The sequence below is a fragment of the Balaenoptera ricei genome, chromosome 4, assembly GCF_028023285.1.
Source record: "Balaenoptera ricei isolate mBalRic1 chromosome 4, mBalRic1.hap2, whole genome shotgun sequence".
In the NCBI taxonomy this organism is placed as follows: domain Eukaryota; kingdom Metazoa; phylum Chordata; class Mammalia; order Artiodactyla; family Balaenopteridae; genus Balaenoptera; species Balaenoptera ricei.
Window position 1 is genome coordinate 56,292,648 of NC_082642.1, and position 15,818 is coordinate 56,308,465.

A 15,818-nucleotide genomic window follows, 5' to 3' on the forward strand; every position below is an offset into this window, starting at 1 on the left:
CCTACTTCTCCTTCACCAAGAGAATTTTCCCAAGGTGAACCTCATGGTCCATCCCCAAGTACTTTTTCAAAATACCTGTGGTCAGTTGAGGCAAATACTCATCCTCAAGCCACCTTTCTTAATATATTGAATTTTGCGAAGTTTTCAGAAATCTTTTTACCATATAGAGGGATAATTTTACTGGCTCCTGAAACACCAAATACCTCTTGGACAAAATGTTTCAGCCCAATTGAAGTGTCATACCCAGCACATAAAAGATGTCCTATATTGGTCTCAAATGATAAAACTAGGGATTATATCAGTTTAAATAGTACATTAAAAATTCTTGCTGGAGAAAGTAGTAAACAGCCTTTCATGTCCAGATTCTAGTGGGTTATTTCATGGTTAACAAAGGAAAGGAAATATAGTCTGTCCCTATTGACACCAGGGCAAGGGAGGGCTCATTTCCCAATTCCCTCTTCCTGTGAATGAGAAAACAAGGTATCAAATTTGACTTCATTTAAGATTCCACTCAATTTAAGCCTGGTTTCATCCATAGCAGGGAAAAAATATATTGACCTAATGGAGAGGGGAATTTCAAAGCATTTAGTGCATTCTTTGATACAGGCTTTTAAATATAAGTTCAATGAAAAATAAATAAAGTTCAATGAAGTTATTTTTCCATCTTGTTCTATAGATTTTTATTTGATTGGGAAATTTTTTTCCCCATAGTTAAGTGCTGAAGAATACTTGTTTTCATTGTTTTGCCTGGTTGGGGTATAGTTGTGTTTTGCCTTGTTGAGATGCGGTGTGTTTGTCTGAGGAGAGAGTAACATGTCCATCACCTTAAAAATTAAGAAAATAGTTCTGGATGTAAACTCGTCTGCACTTGTTTTTAGGCTGTATATCTGAAAATCTAATGTTGTACATTTTTTACCACAAAAGGAGCACAGTGATAGGTGCCCAAATGGGGGGGAAAATCATGGATTTTTTCAGTATTCATACAGGATTTCAGTATGGGCCTGATCTGAAATAGAAATTTAGTACAAGCACATCATTCCTATTTAAAGTAGCACTGGGCGCCTCAAACATCACGTTTTAGACATCAAGCGATTTTAAGAAATAAATATGCATATGCATATTTTAAGCCAAAAGTCTAGTATTTTCTCTTGGAAAGGGGCTGGGGATAGAGGAGGGGAAGGAAATGGAAACATCACTATGATACATATCAGTGCATGCATGATTTTTGGAGAGTAGAGACCCCACCTTCACACACACACACACGCACACACACACGATCTTAAACTAAGATTTCACATGCAGAAGCTCAACATCAATAGCGCCGTATTCTATCATTTATTTATATTCTCTATACCAAGGGAAAATTTGAAACCTTGGTGTACTTAGTATTCCTCTGGGCACTATCTAGAAGCATCAGAAATTACCAAGCTTCCTGAAATAGAAAGTACTTTGATAAAATTGCTTGAATTCAGAAGAAAACAACCATCCAAAGGCCTAGTGACAATCAGCGTAGGAGAGCCATTAAGGGGGAGAGAATGCTAAGAACACAGAAAAACATAATGAGGGCATTAATCCTGGTCTCCCTCGGAAGCTGTGCCGCCGTCGTCCAAGTGACTGCAGTTGAGTTTCTTGTACTCAGGTCTTCAGCTGGGCAGAAAGCTTGATGTCTGTGGTTCTCAGTTTTTCTGATGTGGGTCAACGACTGGCACTCTGTCTCCTCCCAACATTTTCACCTCCTCCACTCCATGCTCCCAATGCCATTAGTTTAACTTTTTAAACCTACACTGAAAAGTCCACTGCAAAATTGCACGCATATGTTCGTGGTTTATCTAGCTATCGGAATACCTTAATTGAAAAGCAAAGCAAATTTAGACGAACATTGCACAGAAGAAAATAGTTTATTTGAAAAGAGATTATAAATCAGGTGTCGGTTTGTATAGCACATGGAATTTGGATATTAAGGTAGAAGGAAAGGCGGTAGGAGGCTAAAGGGTTAATCAGGATGAAATAGTTTCCATCAATAGGAATAGGAAAATCTTTTGACAATGCATAAGTGATTTCCCAGTAATGCGGTGGGTGTTCTCACAGTCAATAATTTCCACCAGTGGCCGATAATGATCATTTAAAAGCATTAGCTCACGTGAGCAATGCACCTTGCAGTTCAGATCATGGCTTGACAGGAAACTGAAGCTCTCCGTTCTAGTCCTTGAATTTCAGGGCAGTGGGGTGAGCAGAGGCCCTTTCAACCTCAGGGACTGTAAGTGGCTCTGTGTACATTTTCTAAGGGGAAGCATTAGTATCTGGGCCCATGTTTTGCCAGCACAGTTCATTTTAGAGAGGGCAGCAGTAGAGGAAGGAACCAGGAAAAATTCTCTGTAGGAAAGACATGAGTGACTGTTATCCCCTTGTTTGTGCGTAGCTGCTACAAAACCACCAACCATTATGTTCAGCTCAAGCCTTTTGAGGTCGTGTTTTGTTTTGTTTTTTCCTTTCCTGCGTTCATTTGGACCTCTTGGAAGTGAAATTAATTACAGCGTTGATCCCAGGCATCTAAAGTCAAGATCTTGCTACCATGCCTAGAAATATGATCTAAAATAATATAATCTCTTATAATGAATTTTTTCAAGGTCTAGAGCTGTGCTTCTAAAATTTAAAGCGCACTCAAAAAATCCTAGCGCTCTTGTAAAAGTGCATTTTTTGATTCAGTAGGTCTGGGGTGAGAGCTGAGAGTTTGCGCTTGCAGTCTGCTCCCAGGTGATGTGCGTGCTCTGGTCGGAGGACGCACTTTGAGTAGCAAAGCTCTAGAAAGCATCGAAGATCAGTTCACATGTTAGGAAAATAGCAGGTATTTTAAGCCGGCACAAGCCATCCAGATAGCGGTGGTACAGCTCCTTCTGGAAAGGGTCTGGTCTACGAGTGTATGTGTTGAGCACTTCTTTAGGGAGGGTACAAAATAAATTCATCACCACTGGGGACCAAGTTTCAAGAGGAGATGTTTTATCACTTGTCTCTATATTAGTACTTATTAGAGAATCACTTATGCCAAGAAAAGATGTAGGGGGTAGAGGAGGGGAATGATCTTTAGTACTTTCTTAGTACTAATCCTTGCTGCTGTTGTATGGCTGGGGAATTTCCATCTTGGATTTTGAGGTGCCCTTCTCCAAAAGGTAATATATTATTAATGTATATGCATATGCATTTATATGTATGTATGTGGTCAATGTATTATTGGTGTATGTAAATTAATTTGAATATGTTTAGACGTATACGTAGTTAATAGTGAGGGTTCAGTCATTTTAACTGTATATTTAAGGCCACCCTGTTAAAATTAAAGTCAAAAGGTATTAGTAATTAGGCTTATAGTTTTATGTACCTTACTAAGTCTTGTACTCTCTAAGTTTTTATTGGGAATTCCCTGGCAGTGCAGTGGTTAGGACTCAGCACTTTCACTGCGGTGGCCTGGGTTCAATCCCTGGTCGGGGAACTAAGATCCTGCAAGCCGTGTGGCACAGCCAAATAAATAAATTTTTATAGCTGCATCCGTGTTAGCTCTTGATTATAGACTGCTAAGTGGGCTAGGATGCTAGCCTAGGTAAGAGGCTGAAATCACTGAAGTTCACGGTAGGCCCCCTCCTTCAACCTGAGCAGACCCGTGTTTACCTTCTAAATGTATGTGGTTTCCACAGAAGATTTCGGTTGAAAAGCACTCATATGAACTATTAATGTTTCCTTCTGTGGACAACGTTCCAAGGACAAGGGAGATCTCTGCTAGAGAGAAGCCCTTCCCAAAAGCAAGTGTGGCTCGGGAGATACAACTTCCGTCAAACTGTCTGACAAAGGCACAAGACATTCTCTTGGGAATTGAGGTGGAGGATGAGGGTGGATGGAGTTAAAGGGGTGTTTGGATGTGGGTCACGGGGTGCAGGGAAAATATTTGTTTTAAGGAAGTAGGGCTACTACAGTGAGACACCTTGATGCTACAAGTCTACCACGAATTGAATTTTTTTTAATTTGTGGAGAGGAAGGGTAGACAAGTGAATGTGAGCATGTCAGCAAAGGTTCAGATGCCAAAAGCTGTCTTGAACAGCACTTTTGCTTTAGAACTCTGTTCTTTTTTTTTTTTTTTAATGGTATTCTTGTCTGCTTACATTCTTTTTTTTATGTATGTATGTATGGCTTTGTTGGGTCTTCGTTTCTGTGCGAGGGCTTTCTCTAGTTGTGGCAAGCGGGGGCCACTCTTCATCGCGGTGCGGGGGCCACTCTTCATCGCAGTGCGCGGGCCTCTCACTATCGCGGCCTCTCTTGTTGCGGAGCACAGGCTCCAGACGCGCAGGCTCAGCAATTGTGGCTCACGGGCCGAGTTGCTCCGCGGCATGTGGGATCTTCCCAGACCAGGGCTCGAACCCGCGTCCCCTGCATTGGCAGGCAGACTCTCAACCACTGCGCCACCAGGGAAGCCCTAGAACTCTGTTCTTAACAGCATTGAGGTTGGTCAGGAATTCACACTGGAAGAAGTATTGACTGGTACATTTGCTGCTTTCTGTCGAAGCGTGTCAGACGATAAGACTGTGCTGCTGAACGGAGCCTTGGCCTTTGAATTCTTCTTTGGTCCATTTCTCCCACACACAGTAACTTTTAAAAAATACTGGATATAAGTTTTAGTTTATGGCAGTAGTAATTCGATAACAAGGAGTGTGTGTGTGTGTGCACTTCTGTTTATCTGCTTCTTGCATCAAAACATCCTCCAGCTGTGGCCCTTTTCCTTCTCTGTATGTAAAGCCAGCAAACAAAACCAAAGCCATGGGAAAAGGGTAAAGAGAGCAGCAGAAAGGAACGTCCTCTTTTGTGAAAAAGCCTGCCACCGGCTTTTAAAGAAAAGTTGATGGATCTTTTTCTCTTGCCTACATTAATAGAACAAAGCAGCGATCCTGGAGCAGAAATGAATTTGGAAATGTGTTGGAAATGAATTTCATTCTTGTGCTGGGGTTTCTCCCTGAAGATGAGACTTTTACATCTGATTTTAAGGAATGATTGGTTATGGGAAAAAGGAAAAAAAGGCAAGCATCTGTCTTACAGGTTAACTTTTAAATTATACTGTTTGGTTTTGGCACGGGAGACCCGGCTTTTAACTTACCAGTGAAGTCTGCGAGGCTGGGCTTTGCATCTATTTTTATCCCATACACTCTACCCCTGGTTCAGAAAAAGGTTGCTGGATTCCTTACAGAACTCCTACCCACATTCAGCCCTGAAGGGGGGAGTTGGGGAGTTGAATCAGCTTTTCCTTGACTTGGGGTAGAAAAGGTGCTGGGGAGAGGAATCCAGGCAGGATCCTTCAGGGTAAGGTGACAGCAGACGTGGGAAGGCTGAACTCAACCAGCTGAGTGTCAGGGCAGAGTTAGTCTCGGAGAACAGCAGCTGCCCCCGTGCTGGAGCGCAGGACAGACCAGGGAGGCCGGGTGGGGCGGTGTCTCTGGGACAGAGGGGGGCAAGGTTACGTACAGCCGGACACAGACTCTTAGCTGGCTCTCCATGTCAGCATGAGCGGTAACCAGGGTCCTGGGCAACTGCACGTCAGCCTATCAGAATTCATGGGAGGTTATTTCTTAAGTGAAATTCTAAAGAGTTAAAGGATGAATTTGGACAGTGATGGAATGGATGACATCATCAGTCAAGAATCCCCATTGGATCTGGAGGGGGATTATAAAAAGGTAAGGGGGGCGAGCTCTTTTGTTTGTAAACAATCGGACCATTTTTCTAACCGGGAGAAAGATCACCCTTGAGGAGTGGCCAAATTCCACACTCAGTGGCCATTGCCATAATATATTCAGGAAGGCTAAATGCACAGAATCGAATGCATTAAGCTGGGAGAGTTCTTCTTTCTGTGTTTCCCAGTTTGTATTCATTAATATATTATAGCAGTAACTGGAATACACATGTTGTTATTCTGAAGTTGAAAGACATTCTATTATGCATATAGTTTCTAGGCAGGCTTTTTATGTAAAGGAATAATTTTTTAAATTACTGACATGTTGACAGTTCACCTGCAAGAAATAATTACTAGCATGTTTAATCTATCTTTCTAAGTTTGGCTTTTTTAAACAATGAAAAATATAAAGTTTTACTAACAGAAGTGTGAGGTTTTAAAAAAAAACTGATACAGTATCTGCTAATTCTTTGCTTGCCTTTTCTTTTGAAAGTCAGTAAATATATTTTTGGTATGTTTTTTATGGTAATTGGTAATAACAGCCCCAAGTAAAAATAGCTTTAGTTATATGTGTGAGGTCATGAAATTAAACTACAAGCATGTGCTTGTCTGTCCACAGAAGGCTAAACACTATGTCCTCCCCCCTTATTATTTCCCATAAGTCAAGTGTAGGTCACAACACAGCCCAGTATGAAGAATCAGGGACCTTCTGTCATGGACCTGGAAAGAAAGACCTGTTTTCCCTCAAAGGCAAATATCCTAAAACAGTAAAACTTGCTCCTAAATTTTTAATTTGATCAAATACGTCACTAACTTTTTTTCCCCTAGATTGAGATAGAAGCTTCTGTCTTGATAGATCTTTACGTATAATAATGTAAAATATGGCAATTTAAATCTTATATACATAATTGTGTGTATGAGGCCTGTTTTAAGGACATACTTTATTTCTTAGAGCAGTTCACAATAGTTTATGTTCTTTCTCCAGGAGTTGAAACTTAAATAGGTTTAAATGACCTGCCTTGTTGCTCTGTGTGTTTTTTGTCCTTTGTGATCCCCAAGAAGGAAGTGAGGGCCCAAGGGGATAAGTGCTCAGAGTCTTGAAACCCTGACACCTCTCCGATGTCCCCTCCTGCCGGAAGTGGGTGTGCAAAAGATACTTGGGACACTCAGCAATCAGAGTCGGGCACTTACCCAACCCAGTAGAACAAGTGCACAGTTCTCATATTGCCTCTATTTTCAGTGCCAAAGGACTAGTCACGGTTTTCTTTGTCACAGCGTTTCTCAGCTAGGAAAGTGTAGGTCAGTTTGCACTTAGGAAAATGAAAGACATACCACTGCTAATGCAATAACAATAAAAGTAATGACCACTGTAGTTTCATCCTACTTAGAAACAGAGAGAGCCCAGATGCCTGGAATGACTGAGCCATGGTATGCGGGCAACCTGATACAGCGTTGACTAAAGTGACAAACATGTAAGGCTCAAGTAGCTCTAAAACATCAACAACAACAAAACAGAGTTGAATTGTACAACCCTTAATCTCACTAAGGCAGTAGAACACCACATGTGACTTCAAGAGAAATAGTATCTGAGAGGTTAGTACAAAAGACCACTAGATGAAACTTTTAGATGTGAAGGATGCCCAGATATCAGTGTATATTGTTGTGGACCCTAAACATGGAAGTCGTTCTGTTGTCATTTCAGCGTTTAACTATTTTTCTCAGGCAAAGTGCTTTCAAATGTATGCATATCATGATAACTACAAAGGCTTCCTTTTTTTTTTTTTTTTAAATTAATTAATTTATTTTTATTTTTGGCTGTGTTGGGTCTTCGTTTCTGTGCGAGGGCTTTCTCTAGTTGCGGCGAGCGGGGGCCACTCTTCATCGCGGTGCGCGGGCCTCTCACTATCGCAGCCTCTCTTCTTGCGGAGCACAGGCTCCAGACGCGCAGGCTCAGTAGTTGTGGCTCACGGGCCTAATTGCTCCGCGGCATGTGGGATCTTCCCAGACCAGGGCTCGAACCCGTGTCCCCTGCATTGACAGGCAGATTCTCAACCACTGCGCCACCAGGGAAGCCCAAAGGCTTCCTTTTTGAAAAACCATTATTGATCATTTCATTAAGAACTTCTAGTGAAACAGGGCAACATATGCTTTCTTTAAAATACAAAGGATAGAAAATAATTAGCTAATATAAAAATCACTTTTCCTAAGTAGAATCTTTCTTTTCTAAGTTTTTTTTCTCTGTTTTGTTTTTGCTGTTTGGCTGACTAACTAGAAAATTAAATTAGATGCCATAAAGCAGTGGTCTGTAGGGTTTTTTCACCTTGTATTCATCAGTAAAATGTTTTTGAGCCCAAGCCTTTAATATACATATATTCTATTCATAAATTACACATATATACCACTGTAAAAATACATCTTGTATGTATAAAACATATACAGTCGTCCCTTGGTATCCACAGGGGATTGGTTCCAGGATCTCCACAGATACCAAAATCCCAGGATGCTCAAGTCCCTTTTATGAAATGGCATGGTATTTGCATATAACTCACACACATCCTCCTGTATACTTTAAATCATCTTTAGATTACTTATAGTACCTAATACGGTGTAAATGCTATGCTATGTAAATAGTTACTGGGTACATGGCAAATTCATGTCTTGCTTTTTGGAACTTTCTGGCATTTTCCCAAATATTTTTGATCTCTGGTTGGTTAAAGCTGCAGATGCAGAACCCAGAGACATGGAGGGCTGACTGTATATAAGTAGATATTTTTAAGAATAAGAAGTTTAAAACGTAAATAAAAATAAAAGTTTTAATAACTTCTTCTTTCATCTCCTGTCACTCTGAGGTCAGTTGTCCAAAACACTTGGAAAATTGGTATATCCCTGCCTGGGTACGGTAGAATTTTTTATACCAGTTGCACTAATAAATACTGCATGTATATAGGGATTATTTTACAAGGTTGTGTTAAAGTCAGGCAAACAGCCTTCAGGGGAAAGGTCACTTTATGATGACTAAAATTAGATTCCACCCAGGCAAAGGAAGGAAAGGAGTACACATCTGTTCCATTTCCTTGGGGAAGGTCCTGATGTTTCATTAAGGACCTCTGGTTTGTTTAGGAATAGTAGTAAGACTGTACTCAACCGAAAGCACATCTTAGTATCTAGGAAGGAAAGCCTGCACCTTGGCAGAATCCTAGGTGTGTAAGTCCAGTCTATCATGGCCCTGCCTTGCTCTGAGCAACCTCTGACCCTCTGGGTCCCACAGCCCATTGTCTTCAGGACACGGAGGCACATAGCCTGCCAGTCAAAGTCCTGATCCCGTCAGCCGTCACTCACCAAGAGCCTTCCTGTGTCCCTGGCATTGTGTGCGGGGCCAGGATCACGAAAGGGAGGCTGGGCTTTCCCTCAAGGAGCTCACAGTCCAAATGGGGAGGCGTACAAACAAATAAGCTGCCATGGAATTGATGCCACCTGGAAGGACGTTCAGATGGTCACTGTGGCCCTAGAAAACGCACAGCCTGCACCATCTCAGGGCTGGGGATAGATCCACATTATAGCAGTGGAGAGAGAGAGGAAATCAAGAATATTTAACATGAAGCACGGTAGAGGACTGGTTCCCACTTTGTCCCAGAGCAGAGCAAACACCGGCAAGCTGGCCTTGCCTTCTGTCCCCAGGCTACTCCTGGCAGGAGGAGCTGCGGACAGGGCCGTGTGTGGTCGGAGGATGGGCAAGCCCGCTTGCCTGGCTTTGTTTCTCCGGGGTGCTGTCTCTCGTGTGGTGCATCCAATTATGGTGAAAGATTAGGGAGGAGCCCGTGAAAAAATTAAAAGGCTGGAAGGAACAATATTTAAAGTGAAGCCACAGCTGCGCCTCATGTTTTTTTAAAAAGGTGAATGGAAATGACTGCTTGAGATAAACTGTAATAAACAGGAACACAGAATGCCAGCTGCCATTCCAGACAAGAGCTCTGCCCTCCCCACACAATTACTGAGGAAAAGCAGCCGTCGACCTCCGTGAACCCTCCCGTCTTCCTGTCTGTAAGGGCTGAATATGCTTGAGGAACTCCATTAAGTTACTGAACCCCGGAGCCCAGCCCTACCTCAGCCCCCCGGGACAGTCTCTTCCACTTTCTGGGCCAGGGTCTCCTTTTCTTTCAAGGGAGGAACGGGCCCGGTTGGTTTTAGGTCTTGTAAATATGAAGCCTCGTAACTCCCAGTTCAGGCCTCTTTGCATCATATAACCCTGTTGGCGCACCTCAGTAAGCCAGCATGGTAGGGAGTGGGTTCTTTCAGATAACTAGATTTTCCAGATACATGGTATGTGAGTTATACCTCAATTTAAAAAATAAACACACACACATTTTGGGGGGAGGGTACGGTTTATTTTTTAATTGAGATATAATTCACATACCATAAGATTCATATGTCCAATTATATACTTTGATGGTTTTTAGTATATTCATAAGGTTCTACAAACCACTAGTATCTAATTCCAGAATATTTGCATCAGCACCCCCCAAAAAAAGCCTGTCCCCATTAGCAATTACTCCTGATTCCCACCTCCCCACCACAATCATCAATGTCTTTCTGGATTTGTCTGTTCTGGACATTTCTGTATCTCTTTTATCCTTTTCTCTACTCTTCTCAGCAGGTTACCCCGCCCCTACCTTTAATATTAGCAACAAGACCATTTAATGAATTTCTCTCTGGATCAGACACTGTGCCAAGTACTTTCTATATAGTATTGTATTTAATCCTTAAGACAACCTAAAAAATAAGGTATCTTTATCCCTTTTTTCAGAAAAAGACACTGGGGCTTAAACTGTTTCCGTAACTTGCAGTAGTGTCAGAGTGAAGAGGTTAACTTGGGTCTTCTTGGCCCCGATTGCCCTGAGCCGGGCTCCTGCTCTCCTTCCTGGTCACACACCTGTGTTCGGCTCCCCCAGATCCTCAGCCCACCTTGACATGGGAGGCGGGGGACACCAGCTTCCTGGTGGTTGATTGTGGTTTGGCTGTTGCATAACCTTGCAGTAGGTGTTTTGGACTGTTGTGTTCTGACAGTGATACTGAATGACTGAGATGGTTTTACAGACTTGCAAAATGGCACCTGTTAAAAATAGAGTCCCCAGATAACACTGTCCTGTGATAAAAGTAGTCTCTGAAGGCAATCGTTTGAGAACCCGAGAGAGCTCAAGATGCACCCAGCAGTTCATGTTTTGGCTATGCTGCTCAGAGATGAGGAAAACTTTAATTTTCAACTGTGTCCCTTTAGGATTTGACATTGAAACACTCCCACTACAGAAGTCATCCCTGTAGATTGCACCCTGGGCTCCTTTACCTCCACCAGAGTTCCCATTCAGCCAGGAAATGGCTACTGAACTTCAACCCTAGGGGTTTGTTAAATACTTTTGCTCCGGTCCTTAACAATTAGATGTTCAAGTGTTAGGGACTCTGCAGGACAGCACTTCTGTCTGCCTGCTCATGTTTATCTCCTCTCCCTATAGCGTGAGGAGAAGGAATGCAGTCGATAGGCCAAACAAACCATCATCAGGGTTAACTAATTGTAAACAAACATCTCCATCCTCTGAACTGGCATCCCAACCCTTTTGATGTTGGCAAATCCTTTAGTGAAACAGGTGTCAGAAGGCCCCTGGACCCCGCCTTGGATGCCCGTCCTGGACTTCAGGTATCTAAAGGCAGCTGTCCCGTGATTCTGATGCTGAGCAAGCCGAACCCAGGTCTCAACATTGCCCAACAGCCCGGCCTGACGTCTAGTCCAGAGGACTTGTTTAGGTAGATGGGTGCGAGGATGCAAAGATAAGAGATTTCAACAGCATTTCAGGAGACCTTTCTGGATTGTTTAGTGTAAGTATCTGAAATAGAAAATGTCAGGAAAACAAACTGAAAACAAAACAACCAGACTTACTATCCACTCAGTGATACAATGGAAAGATACTAGGTTATTTAACTTTCACTTCCACTAATAATTGAAAAGCTCTTCCCAGGAAGCTTGCGTCTTGAAGTAAGATGCAAGAACTTGAAATAACCTGCACAGAGCAAGTATTTATGCCCTTGACATTCAAAAGCATACAATCCATATTTTTACAGAATGCTGTTTTCATATTTTGATCTTGTGATAAACCCATAGTGAGAAAATAATTAGAAAGTACTATCAGTATATTTGGGTTTTCTTTTATTTTTATTTTTTGTTTTAAAGAAAATTAATAAAGTTTGCCTAATTAATGAATAAGTTCTGTCCTTCTGGTTCCAAATGTTTAAAAGCCTCAGACTCCTCCACACTAGAATGCTGCCTATAAATTTATAATGCTGCCTATAAATTTAAATTTTTTTCTTAAGCCGAGGAGAGAAATAAGAGTGACTATTATTTTACTAAAGGAAGAGTTCTCTTCCACCGGGAGCTGCAGAATCCCAATTGCGTTCCCTGGTGGATGCCGCTAATGGCAATGATGCCAGATATCACTAGGCAATAGATTGCACTGAAGCAACGGGATCATTAATTGCTTCAAAACAGGCATCCCGGCAAGGCCTTTGGCAGAGGCCAGACGGCTGCAAATGCAATGCACCTGGATCCAGAGTCTGGACGTTCCACAGGCAGCAGATCTGTGCTCAATTAAAGAAGAACCAACTCTGTGTTGCATGTAGCTCCTTGATCTGTTCAGGTGTTTAAAGCCATGGTTCTCAGGGTGTTTGAGCCAACAGCATCTGGGAACTTGTTAGAAATGCACTTTCTCAGCCCCACCTCAGACCTTCTGAATCAGAAAAATAGTCTCTGGTTTTGCAAGCCTTCCAGGTGATTCTCATGCAGAATCAAGTTTGAGCACTACTGGTTTAAAGAAATTTGTGACCAGAGAGAGAGAGGGCCACGTTGTGCGTGTACCCACCCATGCGATTCTCCACTTGGCACACCGATGGCACAGCAACCTCCCTGCATCCAGAGTTTCTTCCTGGGCCTTGCGGGACCAGGGTATTCATCAGCTTCTAGAATAATGCAGCCTCAAACCCTTAGGAAGTTTTTTCTCAATGGCACATTGCTTTCCTTTTTCCCATTGGTTATCATTGCTTTAACAGACATGAGACCTGTGTGGGACACCCAGGTAGAAGATGGAGAAAGAAAATTCAAGGCCTGGAGGCTTCTTCAACTTAGAGAGAGAAACTTCTGGTGAAATAGCTAACCCCTCGCAACTTCTGGGGCTTGTTAGAAATACAGGACCCCTGAATCAGAATCTGCATTTTAATAAGATCCCCAGGGGATTTGTATGCACCCTGAAGTGTAAGAAGCACTGACGGAGGTAACAACTTTAGCAAGGCAGAAAGGAGGCTGCTAGAAGTGGTATCTTCCTGGATTTGTAGTGAATTGTACTGAGGCAGGATTATAAAATAAGCACATCCAATAATATAACAGGCTATTTCAGTTCCCATGATGCACAGGTAAAAGTAAGAAACTGTGGAGCTGGGGAGGAGGGGAAGATCAATCCAGGGAAGAGATGGAAGACAGGAAACCTGGGAGGAAACATTTTCCTTTCTCCCACTTCCCTTCCCCACAACTGAATCCCATCCAGGCCCCGGTTGTCCCTGCTCCTAAGCTTACATCTGCTTTTGTTCCTAGAGCACTGCTGTGCCATTCGCATCAACTGCGCCCCCTGACTCTCTAAGCCAAGCTTCCTTAAATGTCTTCCTCCTTTGGGGAGTTTAAGGAACCCCTTCCTCTGGGTCAGACAGGCCCTCTCCTTTCCAGCTATGTGGGGTCAGCATCTGTGCAGGAGTCAGAAGGAAGCAGCTGCTGGCAGTGTCCTGAGCACCAGCTGGCTTTCGGTTTAGGCTCAGGATGTTATGTTCCAAAGTGTGTTTCTGAGAACCTCAGTGGGCCCGCAGCTGCCCCCAAGAAAATGCAGTTTGCCAATTAAATTTTAGAAATGCACAAGACACACAGTCTTCTGCTTATACATTTATAAGACCAGCATGTGAAAGACTAGGTGGCCCCTGCTTCAGAGACACAAGGATGCTTCGAGCAAGGTGAACGGGGTGCCAGAGGGACGAAGGCGGGACCCAAGGAGGGTCTCGGGTAACCGGTGTGTAAGGGCCGGGTGCAGCCGTGTCCCAAAGAAAGTATGGAAAGGACTTGGGGACGGACCAGATCTGGAGATAGCCGATATTTACCCAAGCAGAACATTAGCTTGGGCCGTTTGCTTTTTATTTCTTTTACCAAATCCCCCCTCTTTCTTCTCGTCGACTTTGGGGAATTGCAGCAAAACGGTGGCACAATGGGAAAGGCTGAGCACGGGCGTTCGGGGTCTGAAAGGGCTCAGTGGTCTGTGTTCTGAGATCGTGGCTCACATGATGCCCTCAGAAGCCATCGTGAGCCTTATCTGCCCAGGCACAGGGGGTGGCAGCAGGGAATTCGTCGACAGGCAAGGACAAAAAACTGCCTGTGGCTGGTCAATGGTGAGTTTGTGAGGACATTTTCACTCTTGATAATGGTCTTTCTGTCTCATAGTGACGAGCCGCTCCTCCTCAGGCGCCCTCTTGCTTTTTGCCTGCAACATCAATTTTAGACGTTTCACTTTTGTTTTATGACAATATTTCCCAAGACCATTTTAGGAGGGGACATGGCTCTGCTTGCCATAAACACAGTTGGCGAGTGTAGTTTTGAGTCCGCCTCTCCCTTTTCCTGTGCACTTCGCTGTTCCTCGCCCTGGGGCATGTTTGGGCTTTGGGGGTTTGGAGGACGTAATTGCCCTGCAGGTGTAATTCCTTAGAGAGCAAAAGAATTTTGAAACTACACATACATACACACACACACACACACACACACACACACACACTCATACTTTACACGTGTGGGCAACAAGAAGGAAATCAGGTTCCAATTGTTGAATTTTAAGAGAAAAACTATTTTACTAGTCAGTCGAATCATAGTTACTTGAAAGGTTAGGGCGGTTTGTTCCAAAAGGAAGATTGAGCAGTGGTGTCCAATGAGTGGCTCTGATAAGAAGACATTTGTATTGTAAGTATCTGCGGTTATGATTAGGCATGTGGTGTGTATGTTTTGCAGTCAGGTGTGTTCCCCTTTTCTGAGAAAGCATCACATCCATCTCAGGAAAGAAGTCGATCTGAATCTACGTCCCGCCTCTTATCTTCAGCATGGTGTCCACATGGACACCTTACTGATGGATGTGGAGGAGTGATGTGGAAGAGGAGCAGGAAGATCTGGCACCGGAAAGAAGGACTTGAATCCTAGCTCTTCTATCTAACAGTAGAGTAACCTTCCTTCACCCTCTGTTTCCTCATCTTCAGACCAGGAATTGTTGGAGGATTAATCATAATAGCTACCGCTTATTGCAGATTTACATTACCATAGGGCAGGTACTGCTACTAAGCAATTTACATAAATTTTCTCATTTAATCCTCCATCATCAAGTGGGATCCTTTACCTCTGGACTGGGAAGGGCTTTCCAAGCACAGAGCCAGCAGACACTTCAGAGGGAGTGAGCTATTGACTTAACTGTATAACATTTAGATTCCAAACTCAAAAGGACTAATCATATGCTTACTATAAAATTTTCAAAACTCTCAGATCTTTATAGAAAAATAAGCAAAGCTAGGAGTGAGTAGAGGAAAGCAAGTACATTAACTGAAAAAAATTAAATATTTAATCTCACTGGTAATCAAAGAAATTAAAAGGATAGCACTTTTTGCCTATCAAATAAAAAACACTAGCATTTTTTTTTTTTTAAGTGAAAATACTCAGTGTTAGCCAGGATATAGTGAAAGCTGCACCCTTTTTCGTTGCTGGTGGGCACGTACATTGGAACAGATTTTCTCTCGAGCAGTGTGACAGAATGTGTCAGGAGCTTCAACAAGTGCTCACACTCAGCTGATCTGGTAATTCCACTTCCAGGAACTTATCATGAGGAAATAATCAGACATGTGGGCAGGAATTTATGTAAAATGCTAACTTCTCTGTAATTTTTAATTGGATACAACCTAAATGGGTAACAATAGAAGATAACTCCAGAGGAAAGAATGATAATGCGGCCATTCACAATTGTATTTTTTAAGAATTTTGAATGAAGGAGGGAAATTCTCATAA

At 42.8% G+C, this 15,818-nt stretch overlaps 1 protein-coding gene across 8 annotated transcripts in view; it reads left to right on the top strand.

Moving 5' to 3' along the window:
* Positions 1 to 15,818, top strand: part of SCHIP1 (schwannomin interacting protein 1) — a 155,840-nt gene that overhangs the window by 106,529 nt on the left and 33,493 nt on the right. The window contains exon 1 of one of the 8 annotated variants that reach the window (XM_059920463.1): positions 5,241 to 5,708. The exons of the other annotated variants lie outside the window; for them this stretch is intronic. Coding sequence (XP_059776446.1) covers positions 5,631 to 5,708 — 78 coding nt within the window. The 5' untranslated portion in view covers positions 5,241 to 5,630. Of the gene's footprint in view, positions 1 to 5,240; positions 5,709 to 15,818 lie in introns of those variants that run through there. 8 annotated transcript variants of the gene reach the window in all.